Source organism: Pelophylax lessonae (assembly GCF_965119305.1).
Source record: "Pelophylax lessonae genome assembly, chromosome: 5".
Taxonomy (NCBI): Eukaryota; Metazoa; Chordata; class Amphibia; order Anura; family Ranidae; genus Pelophylax; species Pelophylax lessonae.
Window position 1 is genome coordinate 55,936,417 of NC_138772.1, and position 22,100 is coordinate 55,958,516.

Consider the following 22,100-nt stretch of genomic DNA (forward strand, 5'->3'; position numbering starts at 1 on the left):
CACTCTAGGAACCAGCTTGTTGAGTGTGTGTATTTACTAGCTGAATTAAGACCTTCCACACATGATGAGTCATTGAGGTTGGGAATGGTATCTCAGCATCTCTCTTACATGACTACTGAAGTGGAATATTTCTGCAGCTGAAAATCCACACCATACATGAAACGCAGGAGCGTTACAACTGCATACACATTAAACGATAATTGGTCGTGCGGAGGACGGACGATGAAAATTTTGGAGTTTGTTCCCCCGTTTTTTTTTTTTTCGTTGAAAATGTCGGAATCGGCTGCTGAAAGTTGTGTACACACTAGCCGAAAATCGTACGATCTTTCCTCAGACGGAAATTTTTTGCCGATTTTCTACTAGTGTGTACCCCACTTTATACTCCGCTCCCCCAACAATACAGTGCTTGAAACCAGTTACAATAGTAAGGCCCCTTTCACACGGGTGGTGCACTCAGTGGACAGTTTTGCTTAGCGGGAATCGATCAGCTGATCCCCGCTGAGCGGGCGGATGGCAGGTCCATCTCTGCTTACTTTGCAGAGACAGATCTGTCAGATCCCCGCTCTCCTCTATGGGAGATCGGATGAAAACAGACACCTGTCCATTTTCATCTGATCCGATCATATCCTCCCGACAGATGGAAAATAGGGTTTCCATCCGTCTGGATTTCATGGACAGGATCGGATCGGATAGGATTGGAGATGTCTCGACTGACATCCACTGCCCCATAGGGATGCATGGAGCATCCGATCAGATCCGCCTGAAAAACTGACAGGCAGACTGGATCAGAAAGCCCGTGTGAAAGTGGTCTTTGTGGATAGTAAGCCAGTATTAGCCTCAGGTTTTTGGGGCGGCTCCAGCAGCGGATTGATTAGGGGGCGAGTGCGGTATATGTAGAATAAGGCACCAGGATAACATGTTTCAATGCATATTCTAAATGAAAGTGAATCAGCATAACATTGCAAATCAGCACCAGAAATATCATGGGGTAAAAAGGAAAAACCTTGACTCCAGTGAAAGAAATGAGAAAAAGAGGAATCCGAGGTCCTCCCACGTGTATGACTCCTAATAAACTGCGGCTTCCTAGGATGGGCGGCATCATACAGACAAAAGAAGCCAGCAGCCTCAGCGATGGGTAGTAGCACAAAGACGGCAATGAGTGAGGAGACCCCAACAAGTCTGCAGCTATAGAGAATACATACACGGCTGACACTTTGTCGCTTGTGTCCCAGGCTACCTTACAAAGGCTCCCGTTGTTCCATTTCATTTATTGGAATAATGCAGTAGAAAGCAGGCAGGCCTTTTTACGCTGTGCCGTTCCACACACACATTAATGTGCGCTACTTTGTGCGTAAATGCTTGTTTCGTTCATTGTGAATGGGCTGACAACACACGTCTACAGAACAAAAGCCAGACCTGCGCGGTTTTCTCAGCCCACTACAACTCACGCTATGTGCATTTCTGTCAGCACATCCTGTGCCGTGCCGTGCCATGGGGTGCCATTCTAAATGGATGACTACCCAACGCACTGCAACCAACCTACTACCGTCTGACTACAACTCATAAATCTGAAGGTTCTCAGGGTCATGGTACAGCTAGTGGTAGTTAGTAATAGGGCTGCAACTAACGATTAATTTGTCTGTCGACTAATCTATCGATTATTTTTATGATTAGTCGACTAATCGAACGATTATTTTTATTTTATTTTTTTTGCTTAATTGAGTGTTTTTTTGATTAGCTAATTAATCCTGTAATTAATACAGACCCCTCAGTAAGCCCCCTCCCAGTACAGACCCCACAGTAAGCCCTCCCACCTAGTACAGACCACTTAGTAAGCCCCCCTCTCAGTACAGACCCCTCAGTAAGCCCTCCCACCTAGTACAGACCATTACAAGCCGCCACAGTACAAGCCGGTGTAGCGCCACACATGTGACATCTCTAAGTAGCTGGGTGATCGGGGAGGATGGCGAATGTGTTGCGGCAGAAGCTGTGGCGGAGTACGGGGGTGCTGGAGACGGTCAGCGCTCACCTCTTGTCTCCGACATCGGTGTGGACGGAGCCCGGGGGGGGGGGGGGGTTTCACCCGGCCGGCAATGCTTCAAGCGGCGCTGCGGCCGGCCAGGGGGCGTGTGACGTCACGCGTTGACGCGTTGACGCCTTTCACGCACGTCGAAGCGTCGCGGCAGCCCTAGTTAGTAACATTCATCCCGACTTGTTCTGTAATGTTGAAGATGTTTTGTAGCTTTTCCAAGCCACTTCTTCAGTTCTAATGAGTTGTATGCCTCGTACTCACGTTCAGATAATCGTACGAAAAAAATCGCTTTCGACTTGATCGCACGATAATGTGATCCTTAGTACACAGCTTTCCACAGCCAATCACGACAGTTCATTCAACAAAATCTGAAGGGACAAACAGGAAAACTTCTGTCGTACGATAGCCTATCAAACGACAATCGTTCAATCAGTACAGTATGCGTCCGCTAAAAATCGACAAAGACCGCGCATGATCAGAAACGCAAAAATAACCCAGAAAAGGCCTGGCTGCCATTGTTTTTGTTTTGCACTATCCGATACGTAGCTAAGCAACCAGGAAGCTTTTCCACAATCATACGACCAAAATCATACGGTTAGCGCATTGTTGAATTCGATATTAGTATCGATAAGTCGTACGATTATCTGAATGTGTGTACGAGGTATTAGGAACATGCCCCCAGCGTTTATATGCACAAGACCTTCATCCAGTCTCAATGGAATGTGAAGATGCTGGCTGTCCAAGAACAAGATGGGAGGTGTGAAAGTTGTGGAAGGCTGGTTTCACACTGGTGCGATTGAAGACATCACATGTGATTCGCACCGCATTGCTGTACAGATCACATGCGATGTCTGTGCAATGCAAATTCAGTCATTCAGTTTGTATAGCGGAAATCGCATCGTACTGGCACCAAAATGGTGCAGGACCCTTTTTTGGTTTGCATTGGAATCAGTTCACACCCATGCGATCCGATTCCTGTCTGATTTCACAGTTCGCACACGTGATCTGCGAACCAGTTTGCGCATGTCAGTGTGAACTGCCTGCGAATCATATACAGGAATCACACTGGTTCTCGGATCTCATTAGTGTGAACCTAGCCGAACGCCCCTGTTCTTATTACATAATTCCATTCCTAGGAGGGAAAATTTTACAAGTCTAGATTCAGCAGTTTTCCTAAACCTTAAAGTAGAAATATAGGCAAAACTTAGTTTTGAAAAGAGTAAGGGAGAGTTATAATCCCTGCAGAGATGAAGCTGTCAGATCCCCGCTCTCCTCTATGGGAGATCGGATGAAAATGGACTGCCTGTCCGTTTTCATCCAATCCTTTCCAATCTGATCCTCCAGATAGGGTTTCCATCCATCTGGATTTCACGGACAGGATCGGATCGGAGAGCAGCGGGTGTCAGCAGACATGTCACCGCTGACATCCGCTGCCCCATAGAGGTACATGGAGCATCTGATCAGGTCCGCCTGAAAAACTGACAGGAAGACTGGATCAGAAAGCCCATTGGAAAAGGGCCAAAAGGGATGCAGGCAGCTTTCCTCATTAGAGCCCTGATTCTGCAGCAGCTGGTTGATAATTATGAAACCACTCAATTAGACTCACTCAGCTCCGAGGAACAAAAAGTGATTTCTTCACAATAACAAAAGGTAGGAATCTGCAACAAAGTTTGTTATAATCCTTGCAATGTACAGAGATCACCCAGAGGGGAATGTTTTTTTCTTAACCACTTCTGGACAGGAAGGATTTGCCCCCTTAATGACCAAGCCATTTTTTGCGATTCGGCACTGCGTTATTTTAACAGACAATTGCGCGGTCGTGCGACACTGTACAAAAATAAAATTGATGTTCTTTTTTTCCCACAAACAGAGCTTTCTTTTGGTGGTATTTGGTCACCTGTGCGATTTTTATTCTTTGCGCTATATACAAAAAAAAGCGACAATTCTGGGGAAAAAAAAAAACAATATTTTTCACATTCTGCTATAACATTCCAAAAAAAAAAAAAAAAATCAAAATTTTTCATCCCGTTTAGAAAATATGTATTCTGCTACATATATTTGGTAAACAAAATCTCAGTCTCAATCTTTCCCTGGTGAAGAAAACACCCTTCACAACAGTTGGCCAGATCAAGATCACTCTCCAGGAGGTAGGTGTATGTGTGTCAAAGTCAGCAATCAAGAGAAGACTTCACCAGAGTGAATACAGAGGGTTCACCACAAGATGTAAACCATTGGTGAGCCTCAAAAACAGGAAGGCCAGATTAGAGTTTGCCAAACAACATCTAAAAAAAGTCTTCACAGTTCTGGAACAACACCCTATGGACAGATGAGACCAAGATCAACTTGTACCAGAGTGATGGGAAGAGAAGAGTATGGAGAAGGAAAGGAACTGCTCATGATACAAAGCATACCACCTCATCAGTGAAGCATGGTGGTGGTAGTGTCATGGGTTAGGCATGTATGGCTGCCATTGGAAAGGGTTATCTTGTATTTATTGATGATGTGACTGCTGACAAAAGCAGCAGGATGAATTCTGAAGTGTTTCGGGCAATATTATCTGCTCATATTCAGCCAAATGCTTCAGAACTCATTGGACGGCGCTTCACAGTGCAGATGGACAATGACCCGAAGCATACTGCGAAAGCAACCAAAGAGTTTTTTAAGGGAAAGAAGTGGAATGTTATGCAATGGCCAAGTCAATCACCTGACCTGAATCCGATTGAGCATGAATTTCACTTGCTGAAGACAAAACTGAAGGGAAAATGCCCCAAGAACAAGCAGGAACTGAAGACAGTTGCAGTAGAGGCCTGGCAGAGCATCACCAGGGATGAAACCCAGCATCTGGTGATGTCTAAGCGTTCCAGACTTCAGGCTGTAATTGACTGTAAAGGATTTGCAACCAAGTATTAAAAAGTGAAAGTTTGATTTATGATTGTTAATCTGTCCCATTACTTTTGGTCTCTTAAAAAGTGGGAGGCACATATACAAACTGTTGTAATTCCTACACCGTTCACCTGATTTGGATGTAAATACCCTCAAATTAAAGCTGAAAGTCTGCAGTGAAAGCACATCTTGTTTGTTTCATTTCAAATCCATTGTGGTGATGTATAGAGCCAAAAAGATTAGAATTGTGTCGATGTCCCAATATTTATGGACCTGACTGTATATTGGTGCATCCCTAATATTATTTTGTTATTTTTGTTAGGGTTAGGGGTTAATTTTTTTATATTTATTTATTTTTGTTAGGGATAGAATTAGAGGTTAGGGTTAGTGTTTGGAGTTAATTTAATATATATTTATTTTTTTCTTATTGATTTATTATTTAAATTATTGCTTTTGAACAGAAAAACACTTAAAATACTTCAAAAATGCTTGAATCGCGCGCTGTAATGCATTTCTATGGGGGAAAAAAATGCTTAAAAAAATACACCAGTCTGCCCATATCAAGCTACAAAACTAGTTCCAAACCTTTATTGAGCTTCAAGCGGAGTTCCAGCCATTCACTCACCTGTCTAACGGTCCAGGGATGCGGCCGCCCGAAGCCTCGATCCTCTCCCTCAGCTCCGGCATCACTGCTGTGGGCAACCGGCTGTGACAGTTTGCGGCTTCACAGCCGGGTACGCACTGCGCATGTGCGAGTCGCGCTGCGCGCCGTGATTGGCCGGCAATCTTCTGGGACCTCTGACATGTCCCAGAAGATTGCAGGGAGGGAGGGGGAGAGGAGAACTTCCGTTCAGGGCGCCGCGGCACTCCGAGCGGAAGTGGGAGCGGGTACATGTCAAAACTAGGTACCCGCTCCCCCCCCAAAAAAATACCATGCCAAATGTGGCATGTCAGGGGGTCAGGACTCCCTAAAGCGGAAGTTCCACTTTTGGGTGGAACTCCGCTTTCAGGCGACTTGAAGTGCCCACGTAAACCAACACTATAGGAAATAATTGATTTATTTTTTTTTTTTCTTCATATGCATTTTGGAGCTACGAGCTACAAAACGCTCAGGTGTGAATGGGGCCTAATGGTGGCCATACGCTATACGAAAAATCGGCCAAAATTTGGTCATTTGGACAGTTTGTTCGTTTTTCAGCCAGTTAATGGGAACAAATCGGTTGTGACGTTGACCCAAAAAACGAAGGACATGCTTGCAGGCTCCGCTCTAATTCATCTCAAAGATGTTCTATGGAGTTTAGGTCAGGACTCTGTGCCGCCCAGTCATGTTCCTCCACCCCAAACTTGCTCATCCATTTCTTTATAGACCTTGCTTTGTGCACTGGTACAAATCATTTGGTGGAGGGGGGATTATGGTGTGGGGTTCTTTTTCAGGGGTTGGGCTTGGCCACTTTGTCCAAAATGTCTTAGTATGCTGACACCTTAAGAGTTCCCTTCACTGGAACTATTTCAGGCTTCCAAATTTGTTGGAAAAGTTTAGGGATGGCCCCTTCCTGTTCCAACATGACTGCGCACCAGTGCACAAATCAAGGTCCATAAAGGCATAGATGAGCGAGTTTGAGGTGAAGGAACATGGACTGGCCTGCACAGAGTCCTGACCTCAACCCGATAGAACACCTTTGGGATGAATTAGAGATTGCGAGCCTGGCCTTCTCCTCCAACATCAGCCCCTGACCTTTACAAATGCGCTTCTGGAAGAATGGTCTAACATTTCCATAGACACACTCCTAAATCTTGTGGACAGCCTTCCCAGAGGAGTTAAAGAGGTTATAGCTGCAATGGGTGGGCCAACTCAATACTGAACCCTACAGACTAAGACTAAGGTCATGTGCGTGTAAAGGCAGGCGTCCCAATACTTTTGGTAATATAGTGTAAGGGGTATATGGTCTACCATCTCCAGAGAGGACAATAGAGGGGCTAGTAAACATTCAGTAAAGCCAGAAGCAATCGCTATTACAGGGGATATTCAAATTAACTCCCTTAAGGCCCCTTTCACACTTGTGCAACTTGTCCTGTGACATGGGACTGCAAAGTCACAGGACAAGTCATACCAGTACCAATCGTATCTATGCGTCTTCCAGTTGCAGCAACTTCAGCGTCGTCCCTGCACTACTTTCGTCTGACTTTGATGCGACTTGAGGTCCATAGACCTTAGGATTACACAGACATTGCTTCAAGTCGCATCAAAGTTGTGCGACTTTCAGGTCATACAAGTGATGATCAACACATGAGCATTGCTTGTAAAAATGTGAATTGGTCTATGTAAGATGTGAAGGATGACAACATTTCCTGGTACTATTAAAATAATTGAAAAGACTCCACAAACGAAGACTGCAAAGGGCTCCATCCAAGTCCTCCAGACATACATAAGTAGCTGGAAGACAATTCTGCCTGCCAACCAACAACTGTAGAGTGACCCTTAAATCCATAAGCAAAATAATGTAGGAAACACTGTAAAGGGAACCAGTCCAAACACTGGAGCCGAAATAGCAACAAGCTGTCACTATCCCTGGCTCTTGTCCAGCACACACAGGATCCTACTTTGTGATCATTACACCGGCCTGATGAACTTTTGTTACACAGAGCAAACACACACACACAGTGCAGCTGTCACAGTGACAGGCGGGCACAGACATCTGCTCCCCTGAAATGAGAGCCCTTTCACCAGCACATGTCCATATGTTGGAGCACCCAACTGCAGACACACGGGGGAAGACGCCATGCTATGGCAGCATGGGGGGCAGACTATTTACCTTGCAGCGTTAGGATCTTGATTTTTATTTCCCAGCAGGTACAACATCTACATGCAGCGTGTGGTCCTCCATCTAAATGCTCTACGCCAGACTTTCTCTACCTTTTCAACACAGAGGAACCCTTGAAATAAATTTCTGGTCTCGGGGAACCCCTGCTAAAAATTAAAAATCTACAACTCCTGATACATTAGTGTGACAGTCAGTGGGAAGAATATTCCTTACTCTTGTCATCATTGGGAAGAATTACCCCCTTACAGAGAGCTAAAAGCAACAAAGGGGTCATTGGGAACTTATTGGATAGGCTGAAATTGTCAATAGCTCAAAGAACCCCTAGCAACCTCAGGAGGAACCCCCAGCAACCTCAGGAGGAACCCCCAGCAACCTCAGGAGGAACCCCCAGCAACCTCTGGAGGAACCCCCAGCAACCTCTGGAGGAACCCCCAGCAACCTCAGGATGAAACCCCAGCAACCTCAGGATGAAACCCCAGCAACCTCAGGAGGAACCCCCAGCAACCTCAGGAGGAACCCCCAGCAACCTCAGGAGGAACCCCTAGCAACCTCAGGAGGAACCCCCAGCAACCTCAGGGGGAACCCCCCGCAACCTCAGGGGGAACCCCCCGCAACCTCAGGGGGAACCCCCCGCAACCTCAGGAGGAACCCCCAGCAAAATCAGGAGGAACCCCCAGCAACCTCAGGAAGAACCCCCAGCAAAATCAGGAGGAACCCCCAGCAAAATCAGGAGGAACCCCCAGCAACCTCAGGAGGAACCCCGGTTGAGAAACCCTGATCTACGACATGTGGAGGACAGACTGTAATAGGTACACTATATTGTCAAAAGTATTGGGACGCCTGCCTTTACACGCACATAAACTGTAATGGCATCCCAGTCTTAGTCCGTAGGGTTCAATATTGAGTTGGCCCACCCTTTGCAGCTATAACAACTTCAGCTCTTCTGGGAAGGCTGTCCACAAGGCTTAGTGTGTCTATGGGAATGTTTGACCATTCTTCCAGAAGTGCATTTGTGAGGTCAGGCACTGATGTTGGATGAGAAGGCCTGGCTCGCAGTCTGCGCTCTAATTCATCCCAAATGTGTTCTATCGGATTGAGGTCAGGACTTGTGCAGACCAGTCAAGTTCCTCCATCCCAAACTCGCTCATCCGTGTCTTTAAATGTCCCAATACTTTTGACAATATAGTGTATATTAGAGCTTCTTGGAAGGTATGATCTGCTGGTGGAAGGTCTATGATCTCTAGACGGGTCTGCAGAGCTTTGCCAGACTAAATAAATGAATACATTCAAAAACGTAATATTTTTACAACACACCGATGTACAAATATTGAGGGTTGGACTCTGAGGTGTAGAATGGGCCCTTCTTGGTGCATGCACACATATTACATTTATTTCTAAAGGGCCCCAAAAGTCCCAAAGCATGCTGTAATGAAAACTGGGACCCCCTGCTTGAGAGGACTCAGGACAGGCCGGAGTGTGACAACATTGGCTTTTTACACCATTTGTGTCTCATTGTGGAGATTTCAACTCACTTCCTGTCCCATAGCCAAACTGGAAGTGATAGGAAATCCCTGTAAATTAAGGGGATTCCTTGGAGACCCGATCAGCACCAGATCAGATTTCCCATATATTACTTTTCTGGAAACTACCCAAAATTTTGGATTTTCTTTTACTTTCACTTTTAATGATAAAGGTAAACAGGACAAATAGAGAGAGAGGGGGGGAATCTCCCTAACAGGGCCACAGACAGCAATAAAAACGGAGCGGTGTTCTCATCCCTCTTCACTCTATCCAAAACTAAAAAAAGGTTTTGCCTTAAATTATACTTTAAGGGGAATGTGCCTAAGTTTGGGGCTCCCAGGGAGCTCTGGAAATAAACTGCACAGGTATGTCCCTGCAGGGGCCACAACATTTTATTGATGCTGCAATCCCAAAAAATTCCTGAACATTAGAGCTGCATGATTAATCGTTAAAAAAATCACGATCTTGATTCACCCCCACTCATGGTCTTAAGGCCTCATGCACACAGGGCGTTTTTGCAGCTGCTTTTAGGAGCATCAGAGGTTTTTTTTTTTTTTGCAGCTTAAAAACGCCCTACATGTTATTTTATGACCTCATGCACATACAGACATTTTGAAGCTGTAAGTGGCATAGGCATTTTTTTTTTTTTTGCAGCTTAAAAACAGGGCCTGTTCGTTCTGATGACCAGCGTCAGAGCTGTAAAAACGTCTGACTGCTTAACGTCGCTTATACTGCGCTAAGTTACGTTATACGTTTTATTTTTTGTTTTTTTAATGCGAAAATCAATGGTTCCCTATGGAAGCCCATTGATTTGAATGGAAGTCGCATCACAAGTCGGATCGGGACTTGTGATGCAACTTGCGCTTTGAGGATCTTGAGTTGAACTCCACACCAAAATGGAAAAAAAAAAAAAAACGGCGTGGGGGTCCCCCCCAGGTTCCAAACCAGGCCCTTCAGGTCTGCTATGGATTTTGAGGGGAGCCCTACGCCAAAAAAAAAAAAAAAAAAAAAAATGGTGTAAAATACTAGACCCTTATCCAAGCATGCAGCCCGGCAGGTCAGGAAAGAGGAGGGGACAAGCGAGCAGCCCCACCCCCTCCTGGACCATACCAGGCCACACGCTCTCAACATGGGGAGGTGGGTGCCATTTTGATGAGGACAAGGGCCTCTTCCCAACAACCCTGGGCGTTGCTTGTGGGGGTCTGCAGGCAGGGGGCTTATCGGACTCTGGAAGCCCCCTTTAACAAGGGGCTACCAGATCCCGGACCCCCTCCCTATGTGAATGAGTATGGGGTACATTGTACCCCTACCCATTCACCCCAAAAAAAGGCAGTGTATGTAAATAATGTCAAGAGACAGTTTTGAGAAATCCTTTATTAAAAATCATCCTCCGGTCTTCTCCTCTCAGGTCTTCTCCAACCGGTCCTCCTCCGACGATGTCTCCAGTGATTATGCCGGCTCCAGGCTTTGCAGCTTCTTATATAGCCATGGGGGGTGTGGCCTCCCTGTGACATCACCCCCTTATGTTGTCACGCATCATCAGATTTTTAATAAAGGACTTCTCAAAACTGTCTCGTCATTATTATTATTATTATCATCATCATCATCATCATCATCATCATCATCATCATCATCATCATCATCATCATCATTGTCATTATCTTGCCTCCAACCGGGCATAGTTTGCTCCCAATAGCGGTGTCCGGATGTCCTAGGGCAGTGATGGCACCCCAGATGTTTTGGAACTACATTTCCCATGATGCTAATGCACTCTGCAGTGTAGTTGAGCATTATGGGAAATGTAGTTCCAAAACATCTGGGGGTGCCAAGGTTCGCCATCACTGTCCTAGGGGCACGACCAACATCACCAGTATGTTACAAAGCTCCTCAAACTCATTCTTCACATTGTTCTGTTTTACTTTTCCTGTACTGTTTGCATTGACTATGTAAAGTCACGCACCAATGTACTTATCGTTATATTGACAGAAAATGGATAATGTCCTATATGAATGTTTGTATTTTTATCTGAAAATCTTTAATAAAAACATGGTAAAAAACAAAAAAGGATGGGTGTACTTACCTATTTTTAATCCACTCCGGCCCAGTCAGGTGATCCTGCAGCTTCAGCTCCCCTATGTCAGTGAGTGGATGCTGCAGGGGAGAGGAGGGAGCGCCTGAAAACAGCTGGGACATGGGAGCCTATGGGTGACATTGCAGCTCCTGGAATTCCCAGCTGTATTTGAGAGCTCCCTGAGCTGGAGCTGCAGGATCACGCAACCAGACCGGGGGTGGATTAAATTGGGTAAGTAGACAGATCTTTTTATACAGGTTAGGCAGGATAGATAAGAAGAGAGGGGAGGAAACACATTTAGGAGTAGATCTTCCATTTCAAAAACAAAACGAACCTCTAAGTGCACCCTATATATTAGAGCGGCATGATTAATTATAAAAAATAAAAAAAAATCACGATCTTGGTTCACCACCCCACCCAACGATCTTAAAGAGGAAGTAAACTTCCATCTTTATGTTTACCAGTAGGTAAGTCTATATTAAGGCTTACCTATAGGTAGTGTAAATATCCCCTAAATATGCACCGTTTAGGATATATTTACTGTCCTAGCAGCCAGTTACTTCACTGGCGCCCGTGCCGTTTCTTCAGAGCAGCGTGCCGTGACTGGCGGCTCCCGTGCATGCATTTCATCGATTTACACAGAGCAGAGCTGTTCTTTGCTCACTCAGAGCCGGTTCACATTAGAGCGATCCGACTTGCCGGGGCGACCTCACAAGTCACGGTGCGCAGCTCGCACCACGACCTCGGAGCGGCCGACACGGACTTCATAACATTGAAGTCAATGCAGGTCGCCTCCAGGTCGCCCCAAAGAAGCTCCGGACCCTTTTTCTAAGTCGGAGCGACTTGTGTCGCTCCTATTAGAACGGGTCCGCAGCTTCCCTATGGAAGGCGACCAGGTCGCCCGACAGGTCGCCCCAGTGTGAACCGGTGTAACGTTAAAAAACCATACCCCGTGAAGAAACCATACCCTCGTCACTTCCTGTGAGAAACAGCTGAGCAGCGAAGGAGTGCGCATGCTCAGAGAGCCGGAAACATCATGGAAGAGCAGAGAAGATGACAAGTGCGCATGCTCAGAAGGTATGAAATAATTACGGTAGTGAAAGTAATGTTAAACTTGCGTCGGTTACATAAAACAGCGCGGCTGCACTATGAGGCATCTCCGCTCCTATCCTTGTAACTTTCCTGATGTGGGCTAATAAATATGAAAGCGGCGGCGGGTGTATGAGATGTAAATGTCGGCTCCGTGATCCGCTTTTATATTTATTACCCCAGATCAGGGAAGTGACAGGGAGAGGAGCGGAGATCACTCATAGTGCAGAGGAGCTGTTTTAATGTAACGGCGGCAAGTATAACGTTAAACACACTGCCGTGAGAAATCCATACCCTCCGGAAGTGACGAGGGTATGGTTTTCTCACGGGTATGGTTTTTTCACGGAACACCGGCTCTCACAGTTGTCAAAAAAAAAAAAAAAAGAAGGAGCATCCAGCAAATGTTTATCAACATTGCTAAGGCTGGGAGATAACTAAAAACACAATGTTTTACAATGTATTGTTTCATTCTTTTTTGGATCAAAGGGATGAACTTCAGTCCGTAAATAAAGGCAGTTTAACCACTTAAAGGCCAGGCCTTTTTCTGACACTTGTTTACAATATAAAATCAGTATTATATGCCAGAAAATTACTGAGAACCCCCAAAAATTATATATTATTTTTTAGCAGAGACCCTAGAGAATAAAATGGTGGTCATTGCAATATTTTATGTCACACTGCATTTACGGTCTTTCAAACGCAATTTTTTGGGAAAAAAAATACACTTTAATGAATTAAGAAAAAAAAATAAAACCGTAAAAGGCCAATTTTTTTTGTATAGGGTGAAAGACGATGTTACGCCGAGAATCGTGATCTTCATTTCTGATTCTCATTTTATCCAGAATTGTGCAGCTCTACACATATACATACATATATATCATTTGGCCCCCTAGACCATTTCATGTGCCCCTCGCACCCAGGGCTTATTTTCAGCAGAAACCCCTAAACTTTGCACTCTGCGCGCAGCACGCCCCTGAGCCCCGCACTCTGCGCGCCCCTGAGCCCCGCACTCTGCGCGCCCCTGAGCCCCGCACTCTGCGCGCCCCTGAGCCCCGCACTCAGGGCACCCCCAACTCTGTATATTGCACACCCCTGACCTCTGCACTCACTGTACATGCCGTGACCATAGATTTCCTTTCATATTTAAATTACAGCCAACAAAATACCCTTAATAAATAAACCTTCTTTCATGTTGGAGATACAGTGGGTAAACATTAGAAACACTAACAAAGGCAATTTTAATAGAATCATTCAATAAAAAGTCAAAGCTCCATACAGACATCCGCCCAGACAAGTGTAGCACATGGCACAGATGTCAGTTTTTCTCACACTAGGTGCACATGTTACTGATCCCACAGGGTGACAGTTGTACCAACAATCAATGTGAGGATTGTACAGACATAACAGGCACACATCTCATAAACATTTCAAGGAGGAAAGAAGATACACTGCCAACGTAACACATGTCTATTGATTTTAATGTCTCAGCCATTAGATTTACACCTGTCAAGTTTAGAATAGTTAAAACTTTTTTTGGTAAGTTTGAATAAAGTGGGGGACGGTTAGAAGCTCTGTCCTGTTTTTGTTGCTGTGTGTGTCTTATTGGGGGGAATTTTTTTATTTATGTCCTGATTTTCTTTCATTTCTTGTCCCAGATACAAAAGAAATGAGGGAAAACCCCTCTTAAAGTGATTTGTAAACTCAAAATATATAAAATGCTAATGAGCAGGATTTTCATGACAGAAGAGAGCCTAATGGGCCTGTCAGTGGTAATGTACATGGAGCCATGCAAGCGCAGCTCAAAATACGTTTACAGCATCCGCTCTGTACCGTTATGAAGTGACTTCTGTGCATGTGCGTGGGAGTGATGTCATCACAGCCCCACCACTTAAGCGACTAAAAAGAGAGAGTATGGAAGGGAGATGAAGATGGGATCCTCCAAGTAGTGACAACGCAGCAGCAAAAACCTGCAGGGGGGGCATTTAAAAAAAAAAAAAGTTTTTGCAGAGTTTAATAATGCTTTAAAATGATCACACACACACACTACAATTGGATTGTACAACCTCCTTTAGATCTACCAACAACTAAGCAATGTAAGGGTTTGTGCATTGATAAACTGAGTGGATTGCATATCTTTGCCCTCATATTGCATAGTTTTGGTAAATAAAAAAAAAAAGAAAAGTACAGTTTGTGATGTGTATCGTGACTCATAGATGGATCGAATCTTGGCCGGTTTAACGGGGACTGGCCAAGAATCGATCGATCTATGAAAACGCAGATTGTATCCAGGTCAACCACCAGTTGACTTGGCTACAATCAGCATGTTGGATTTTTAGCATGCGATTACTGCCTGCAGCTACAGACACTAGCAGTAATCATTGTGTCCTGCTGCCAGGGACGGCTCCCTGTGCCCCCCACAAGGAGAACACAATAGATCCGCTGGAAGGATTCCCTCATCAACATTGACTGTGTTGATGGGGGAATTGATCGATGCTTCTTTCCTGCAACCAAATCGCATAATCTATGGCTTCCCTTAGACACCTGGTCCCCAACCCTGGTCCTCAGGGCCCACTAACAGGCCAGGTTTACCAGATAACTGAAATACATCCCAGGTGATATAATTTGCTGCTCAGTGATTGCAGTACTCTAGTCTGCATCTCCCCAAGGTAATACCTAAAATCTGGCCTGTTAGTGGGCCCTGAGGACCGGAGTTGAGGACCACTGCCTTAGACAACTGTGATCAGGAGTGACCCCACTGGAAGATTTCCTCTCGATTCTTGTTCTGGAAACAACTGTAACATATTGGATTTCCCATCACTTCCTGTCCCAGTAAAATCAGTCACAATGACAAAATAGTGAGAGTGAATCCTCCTAGCAAATACAAAGACAGTAATAAAACCAATTCTCCTCTACTCTATCCAGAACCTAAAAAAGTTTTGTTTTAGATACATGAAATACATTTCTAACATCTATGTCAAAAAGGCATGATAACAATACCGCATACCTACAGCCGCATACCAGGCATGCCAACAGTCAGAAACAGTTCTCAGTATCAGATAACAGGAAACTTGAACTAAAATAATATGGAAGCTGCCACTGATGACCTCCTGTGGAAACACTAATTGCCTGGCTGTGGCTGGTCTTTTATTGACGGACTCAGAGCAAGCATGCAGAACCCCGAGTTTAAATACTTTTTATGAGGCAGTGACTGAGGAAACACTGAAGCCTTAAGCCTCGTACACACGCAACGATTGTTGGCCGTAAATTTTCGGCCAACGTCCGATCGGCCAATTTTCGGCTTGTTGATTCCGACAACCGACTCCGACTTTTCGGCCGAACAAAATCTGGTGTGCATGCTATAAAATTTTTGTTGGCCGTCAACACAACGGCCGATTGTTCCTCAGTCAGTACAGATTTCGGCCGACAAAAATCTGATGAGCAAGACTGGGCATGCTCAGAGAAGAAAAAACACACGGAAAGTAAACCATCACATGACATCACTTCTGAAGTTGGTTTTTGTTGGCCGAAAAAATGTGTGTGCAAGTCTAGAGCACATTTCAACCAACACAACACTGGACAAAAGACGGCCGATCGGTCGGCCAACAATCGGTGCGTGTGTACGAGGCTTAACTCAGAGCAAGCATGCAGAACCCCGAATTTAAATACTTTTTATGAGGCAGTGACTGAGGAAACACTGAAGCCTAAGGATCAGCATGAGAGCCAGGAAATTGGTGTTTTAAGAAGGTGAAGTCAACAGTAGTAACCTCCATGCTTTCTTTGTACAGGTTTGGCTCACACTTAACCGGTTGCCGACTGCGCACAGTATATTTACTGCGGTAGTCAGCCCCGGCCAGGCAGAGTGACGTAGATCTACGTCGCTCGCCTGTCACTGGGATTTGAGCCAATAGCGGGCGAGCGCGCGCCCACATCAGCTCGTTCAGGGACGAGTGCGGGCGTGTGACTGGCAGACCCGATATCCGCCGGTCACACTGCGATCGTCGGTAGAGCGGGAGAAAGGCGGAGCGGCTAATGTAAAGAAGCCGCCTGTCATTCTCCCCTGTGTAAAAATGGAGATCAGACGGTTCTACTATGTAGGACCGTTGATCTCTGTTTTTACACTAATAGCCATGTCCCACTAAAGTTAGAAGCACGCCCCTAGGACACACTTAACCCCTCCCCATCCAATACAGTTAACCCCTTCCCTGCCAGTGTCATTTTTACAGTAACAGTGCATATGTATAACACTGATTACTGCAGTAATGTCACTGGTACCCCCAAAAGTGTCAAAAATGTCAGTCAAGGGTCCGATCTGTCCGCCGCAATGTCGCAGTCCCGCAAAAAAAAAAAAAAAACGCAGATCGCCGCCATTACTCGTTAAAAAAAAAAAAAAACACCAAAAATGACAAAAATCTTTCCCTTTGTTAGTAAACGCGATAACTTTTGCGCAAACCAATCAAAATACGCTTTTTGCGATTTTTTTTACCAAACATATGTAGCATAAAATAATTTGGCCGAAAATGTTAAAAAATTTTGATTTTTACATTTTTTGGGGGGGGGAATTTCATATAAAAAATGTGAAAAATATTGTTATTTTTGCAAAATTGACGCTCTTTTTTTTTTATAGCACATGATAAAAAAAAAAAAAAAAAAAAAAAAAAAAAAAAAAAAATCGCACAGGTGATCAAATACCACCAAAAGAAAGCCCTGTTTGTGGGGAAAAAAAGGACGTCAAATTTGTTTGGGTACAGCGTCGCACGGCTGCGCAATTGTCCGTTAAAGTCACGCAGTGCCGAATTGCAAAATCCCCCCTGGTCTTTAAGCAGCCAAATCCTCCGGGGCTTAAGTGGTTAAAAGTTGGCCATTACATGGGTCAGTTTTTTTGTTCAGTCAGTGGGTTGAATGAAAAAAAAAAAAAAAAAAACATCAAACCTGACTTCCCCATCCACACATTCGATATGGATAGGGGTGATATTGTATTCTGACAGCAGAGAGGCTCCCCCTGCTGTACACAGATCGGCACTGCAGTGTACTGCCTATGGCACTGATCAAGTAAAGATCTAATGAAAGGATGGTTGAACAGATGTTGATCGCTAGATTGACTTTTGCTCAACCACAATGGCCACACATGGATGGAGATTCAGCTGTCCTGCAGTCCCTGTGTGGCCCATCATTCTATTGTTTACAGTAATCAGCATTAGCCAAATCAAAGCATGGCGGTTGCCACTATGGAGTTCTCCTTAACACACCAGTTCATGGGTTTTCAAACAATCAGTTTTTTCTGGAGTTCCACCTTAAACACACAATTGTCCACTGCCATAAACTGTGAATTCAATCAATCAAAAAACCATTCGTTACTCCACATTCCAGGGGATGAAAATAGACCAGAAGACATATCCTGTATAAAGGTCTGGACAGGAAATAGAAGGCATTCACTGACACACTAGAGAAGAGCGCACCGACCTAGTGCAATATCACAAGACAGCCGGGGAGGGACACATGAATAGATTATATGTACACACACATATACATGTGACAGATGACATGCATATAACACTATATGCACACAAATGACAGGTGACGTGTATATTCTAACATACACACAGGTGACAAATGACAGGTATATAATATTATACACAGGTGATAGATGACAGATATATAATAATATATACACAGGTGACAAATGACAGGTATATAATATTATAGAAACACAGATGACATGTATATAATACAGGTGACAGATGAGATGGATATGATATTATACACAGAGGTGACAGATATATAATAATATGCACACAGGTGGCATATGACATGTATGTGATATTATAGACACAGGTGATAGATGACAGGTATATAATATTATACACACACAGGTGACAGATATATAATAATATACACATAGATGACAGGTATATAATAATATATACACACACAGATGATATGATATCATACACACAGGTGATAGATGACATGTATATAATAATATACACACGGGTGACAGATGACATGGATATATTATTATACACACAGGTGACATGTATATGATATCACACATACAGATGACAGGTATATAATAATATATACACACAGATGATATGATATCATACACACGGGTGACAGATGACATCTATATAATATTATACACACACAGGCAGGCCTCGACAAATCCCAGGCGCCAGGTCGCATTTGCGACTAGAAATTGCCTCCTGGCGCCTAAGAGCTCATTCACCTTTTAGCACCAGGCACGAGTAATTCCTAAAGCCGCTATCCCTCAGCCTATCTAATGCCAGCACTATGAACGTCACGCCAATTATCTCTCCGCCCACCGGCCGAGAAGCGCGGAATTTCTTCTTCTCTTACTCCCGTATATTCCAGGCTGCGCACCCTGAAGGTTTCAGTTCCGGGTGCAGCTAGCAAGGCTGTTCGGTTCCCGGAGCCAGACCTCCAGCCGGCAAGCGGAGACAGAACGGGGGGTACCGGGAAGACGGCGGACGAAGAGAGCGGCCAGCATCTGCCGGTACAGTGACTTGTCCCATGTATACGTAGAGGAGCACATACACACGTGGGTAGCCACTCAGTACGGGGCTCCTGTGGGAGGTGAGGATAGCCCAGCTCCCAGTGTATGTGGGGAGCTCCTTCCTTCAGGCTCTGCCTTGTACTGCATGTATTCAGAGCTGAGCCCTCTGCTCATCTCTCCCATCCTCTGCTAGGGCCCATTGTCACCATGGAAATACAGAGGTCTGGGCAAACATTGTACAGTACAGTGCTCAGGGGCCCCAGTTGCTCTGTCATTCCCTCCTATAAAACTGTACAGACATATGTTGTAGGTGGGTCTAGGTGGGAACACTGGAACTGGTGTGTACAGGGGGATCAGCAGAGCCCCCATGGGGAGCGCGGGGATCAGCAGAGCCCCCATGGTGAGCGCAGGGATCAGCAGAGCCCCCATGGTGAGCGCAGGGATCAGCAGAGCCCCCATGGTGAGCGCGGGGATCAGCAGAACCCCCATGGTGAGCGCGGGGATCAGCAGAACCCCCATGGTGAGCGCGGGGATCAGCAGAACCCCCATGGTGAGCGCGGGGATCAGCAGAACCCCCATGGTGAGCGCGGGGATCAGCAGAACCCCCATGGTGAGCGCGGGGATCAGCAGAACCCCCATGGTGAGCGCGGGGATCAGCAGAACCCCCATGGTGAGCGCGGGGATCAGCAGAACCCCCATGGTGAGCGCGGGGATCAGCAGAACCCCCATGGTGAGCGCGGGGATCAGCAGAACCCCCATGGTGAGCGCGGGGATCAGCAGAACCCCCATGGTGAGCGCGGGGATCAGCAGAACCCCCATGGTGAGCGCGGGGATCAGCAGAACCCCCATGGTGAGCGCGGGGATCAGCAGAACCCCCATGGTGAGCGCGGGGATCAGCAGAACCCCCATGGTGAGCGCGGGGATCAGCAGAACCCCCATGGTGAGCGCGGGGATCAGCAGAACCCCCATGGTGAGCGCGGGGATCAGCAGAACCCCCATGGTGAGCGCGGGGATCAGCAGAACCCCCATGGTGAGCGCGGGGATCAGCAGAACCCCCATGGTGAGCGCGGGGATCAGCAGAACCCCCATGGTGAGCGCGGGGATCAGCAGAACCCCCATGGTGAGCGCGGGGATCAGCAGAACCCCCATGGTGAGCGCGGGGATCAGCAGAACCCCCATGGTGAGCGCGGGGATCAGCAGCACCCCCATGGTGAGCGCGGGGATCAGCAGAACCCCCATGGTGAGCGCGGGGATCAGCAGAGTCCCCTGTGGTAAGCGTGGGGATAGCCCCCTATGACAGGGTTAGACAAATAAGCTGGCTCCTAACTTTTTTAGCTGGCTCCTAGATTCAAGGCAAATTTGTCAACCCCTGCACACAGGTATATAATAATATATACACACAGATGATATATAATACACACAAGTGACAGATGACATGGATATATCACACACACAGATGATATGATATCATACACACAGGTGATAGATGATATAACACAGGTGTCAGTGCACACCTCACACCCCATGCAGTCAGTGGCACCAATGTGACAGGTGACACCCCATGCAGTCCGTGGCACCCATGTGACAGGTGACACCCCATGCAGTCCGTGGCACCCATGTGACAGGTGACACCCCATGCAGTCCGTGGCACCAATGTGACAGGTGACACCCCATGCAGTCCGTGGCACCCATGTGACAGGTGACACCCCATGCAGTCCGTGGCACCCATGTGACAGGTGACACCCCATGCAGAGAGTGGCACCCATGTGACAGGTGACACCCCATGCAGTCAGTGGCACCCATGTGACAGGTGACACCCCATGCAGTCAGTCACACACAGGGATGCAGCCCTCACCTTGGCTTTGCCGGCCTCCAGCTTCCTCCTCCTCTCCTGGTCCTCCTCGTCCATGCCGCCTCCTCCTGCACACACAGTAACACAGCACAGTTAGCGGCAGCAGCTCTCTCCCATCTCCACGTAAACATTCGGCGCTAGGCACTGACGTCACCACCCGGCGCCCGGACTGACTGCCGCAGCTGCCGAGGAGGGGACAGGTGGGAGGAGAGCAGAAGGGGCGGGTCTGTCCCGCTTGCACCGCCCTCTTCAGTTTGACAGCTCAGTGGCCTAGGGGAGGGCGGTGATGTGTTGCTCACGCCCACCTGTACACGTGTGTTCTGTACCTGCAGGGAGGTGAGGGCGCTGCACCTGGCTGTGTCTCCCGGATATCAGTCCCCATCCCGAACTGTGCTTCTGAGAATGTCCCTGTGCCCAACCACAGCATAACACAGCAGTGTCCCTGGAAATGTCCCTATATGTTAGTAGTACAGAAGACCTGGAGATCTCAGCCCCTCCCCATCCCAAACTGTACTTCTATCTACAGACAGCATACTTGCCAACTGTCCCTTTTTTCCTGGGACAGTCCCTGCAAATAGGAGCCTGTGCCAGGTAATTTATATTGTCCCTGGAAGCGCCTGTTAATCAGGCTGCCTATAAATGTTACGCAGAAGTAGTGCAGCTGAATGGGAGAAATATTCCAACCCTTTTTTAATCTCCTGTAATTCTCTCTATATTGAGAAGACTCTATAATCTGATAAGTAGGCGAGAGTTATTATGCAGAGTGGGCGGAGCTTCAGGGAAGTGGGTGTGGTAATTGATAGCTGTGCTGCAAAGTGTCCCTGGAAATTTTTTTAAAATGTTGGCAACTATGAGACAGACTGTCCTCAATCATAGCTCAGCATAACCGTGTCCCTTGAAATGTCCCTGTGCTTCCATGCCTAGCTTAGCAGCAGTACAGGAGAATCCGAGATCCCAGTCTCCCCATCCCAAACTGTGATTCTGTACATTTTTCCCAGCCTCAACTCAGTAAAACAGTGTCCCTGGAAATGTCCCCGTCCCCCCATCCCTGGAAATGTCCCCGTCCCCCAACCTTGGAAATGTCCCCATCCCTGGAAATGTCCCCGTCCCCCAACCTTGGAAATGTCCCCGTCCCCCCATCCCTGGAAATGTCCCCGTCCCCCCAACCTTGGAAATGTCCCCGTCCCCCCATCCCTGGAAATGTCCCCGTCCCCCCATCCCTGGAAATGTCCACATCCCCCCATCCTTGGAAATGTCCCCGTCCCCCCATCCCTGGAAATGTCCACATCCCCCCATTATTGGAAATGTCCCCGTCC

The 22,100-nt window shown here is 46.5% G+C and overlaps 1 protein-coding gene across 1 annotated transcript in view; it reads right to left on the reverse strand.

The window, feature by feature from the left end:
* Positions 1-20,915, reverse strand: part of AKAP9 (A-kinase anchoring protein 9) — a gene marked incomplete at its 5' end in the record, with an annotated part of 407,878 nt that extends 386,963 nt beyond the window's left edge. Inside the window, 2 exon segments of the mRNA XM_082257825.1 lie at positions 20,788-20,868; positions 20,871-20,915. Coding sequence (XP_082113951.1) covers positions 20,788-20,868; positions 20,871-20,915 — 126 coding nt within the window.
* Positions 20,916-22,100: the final 1,185 nt, after the last annotated feature.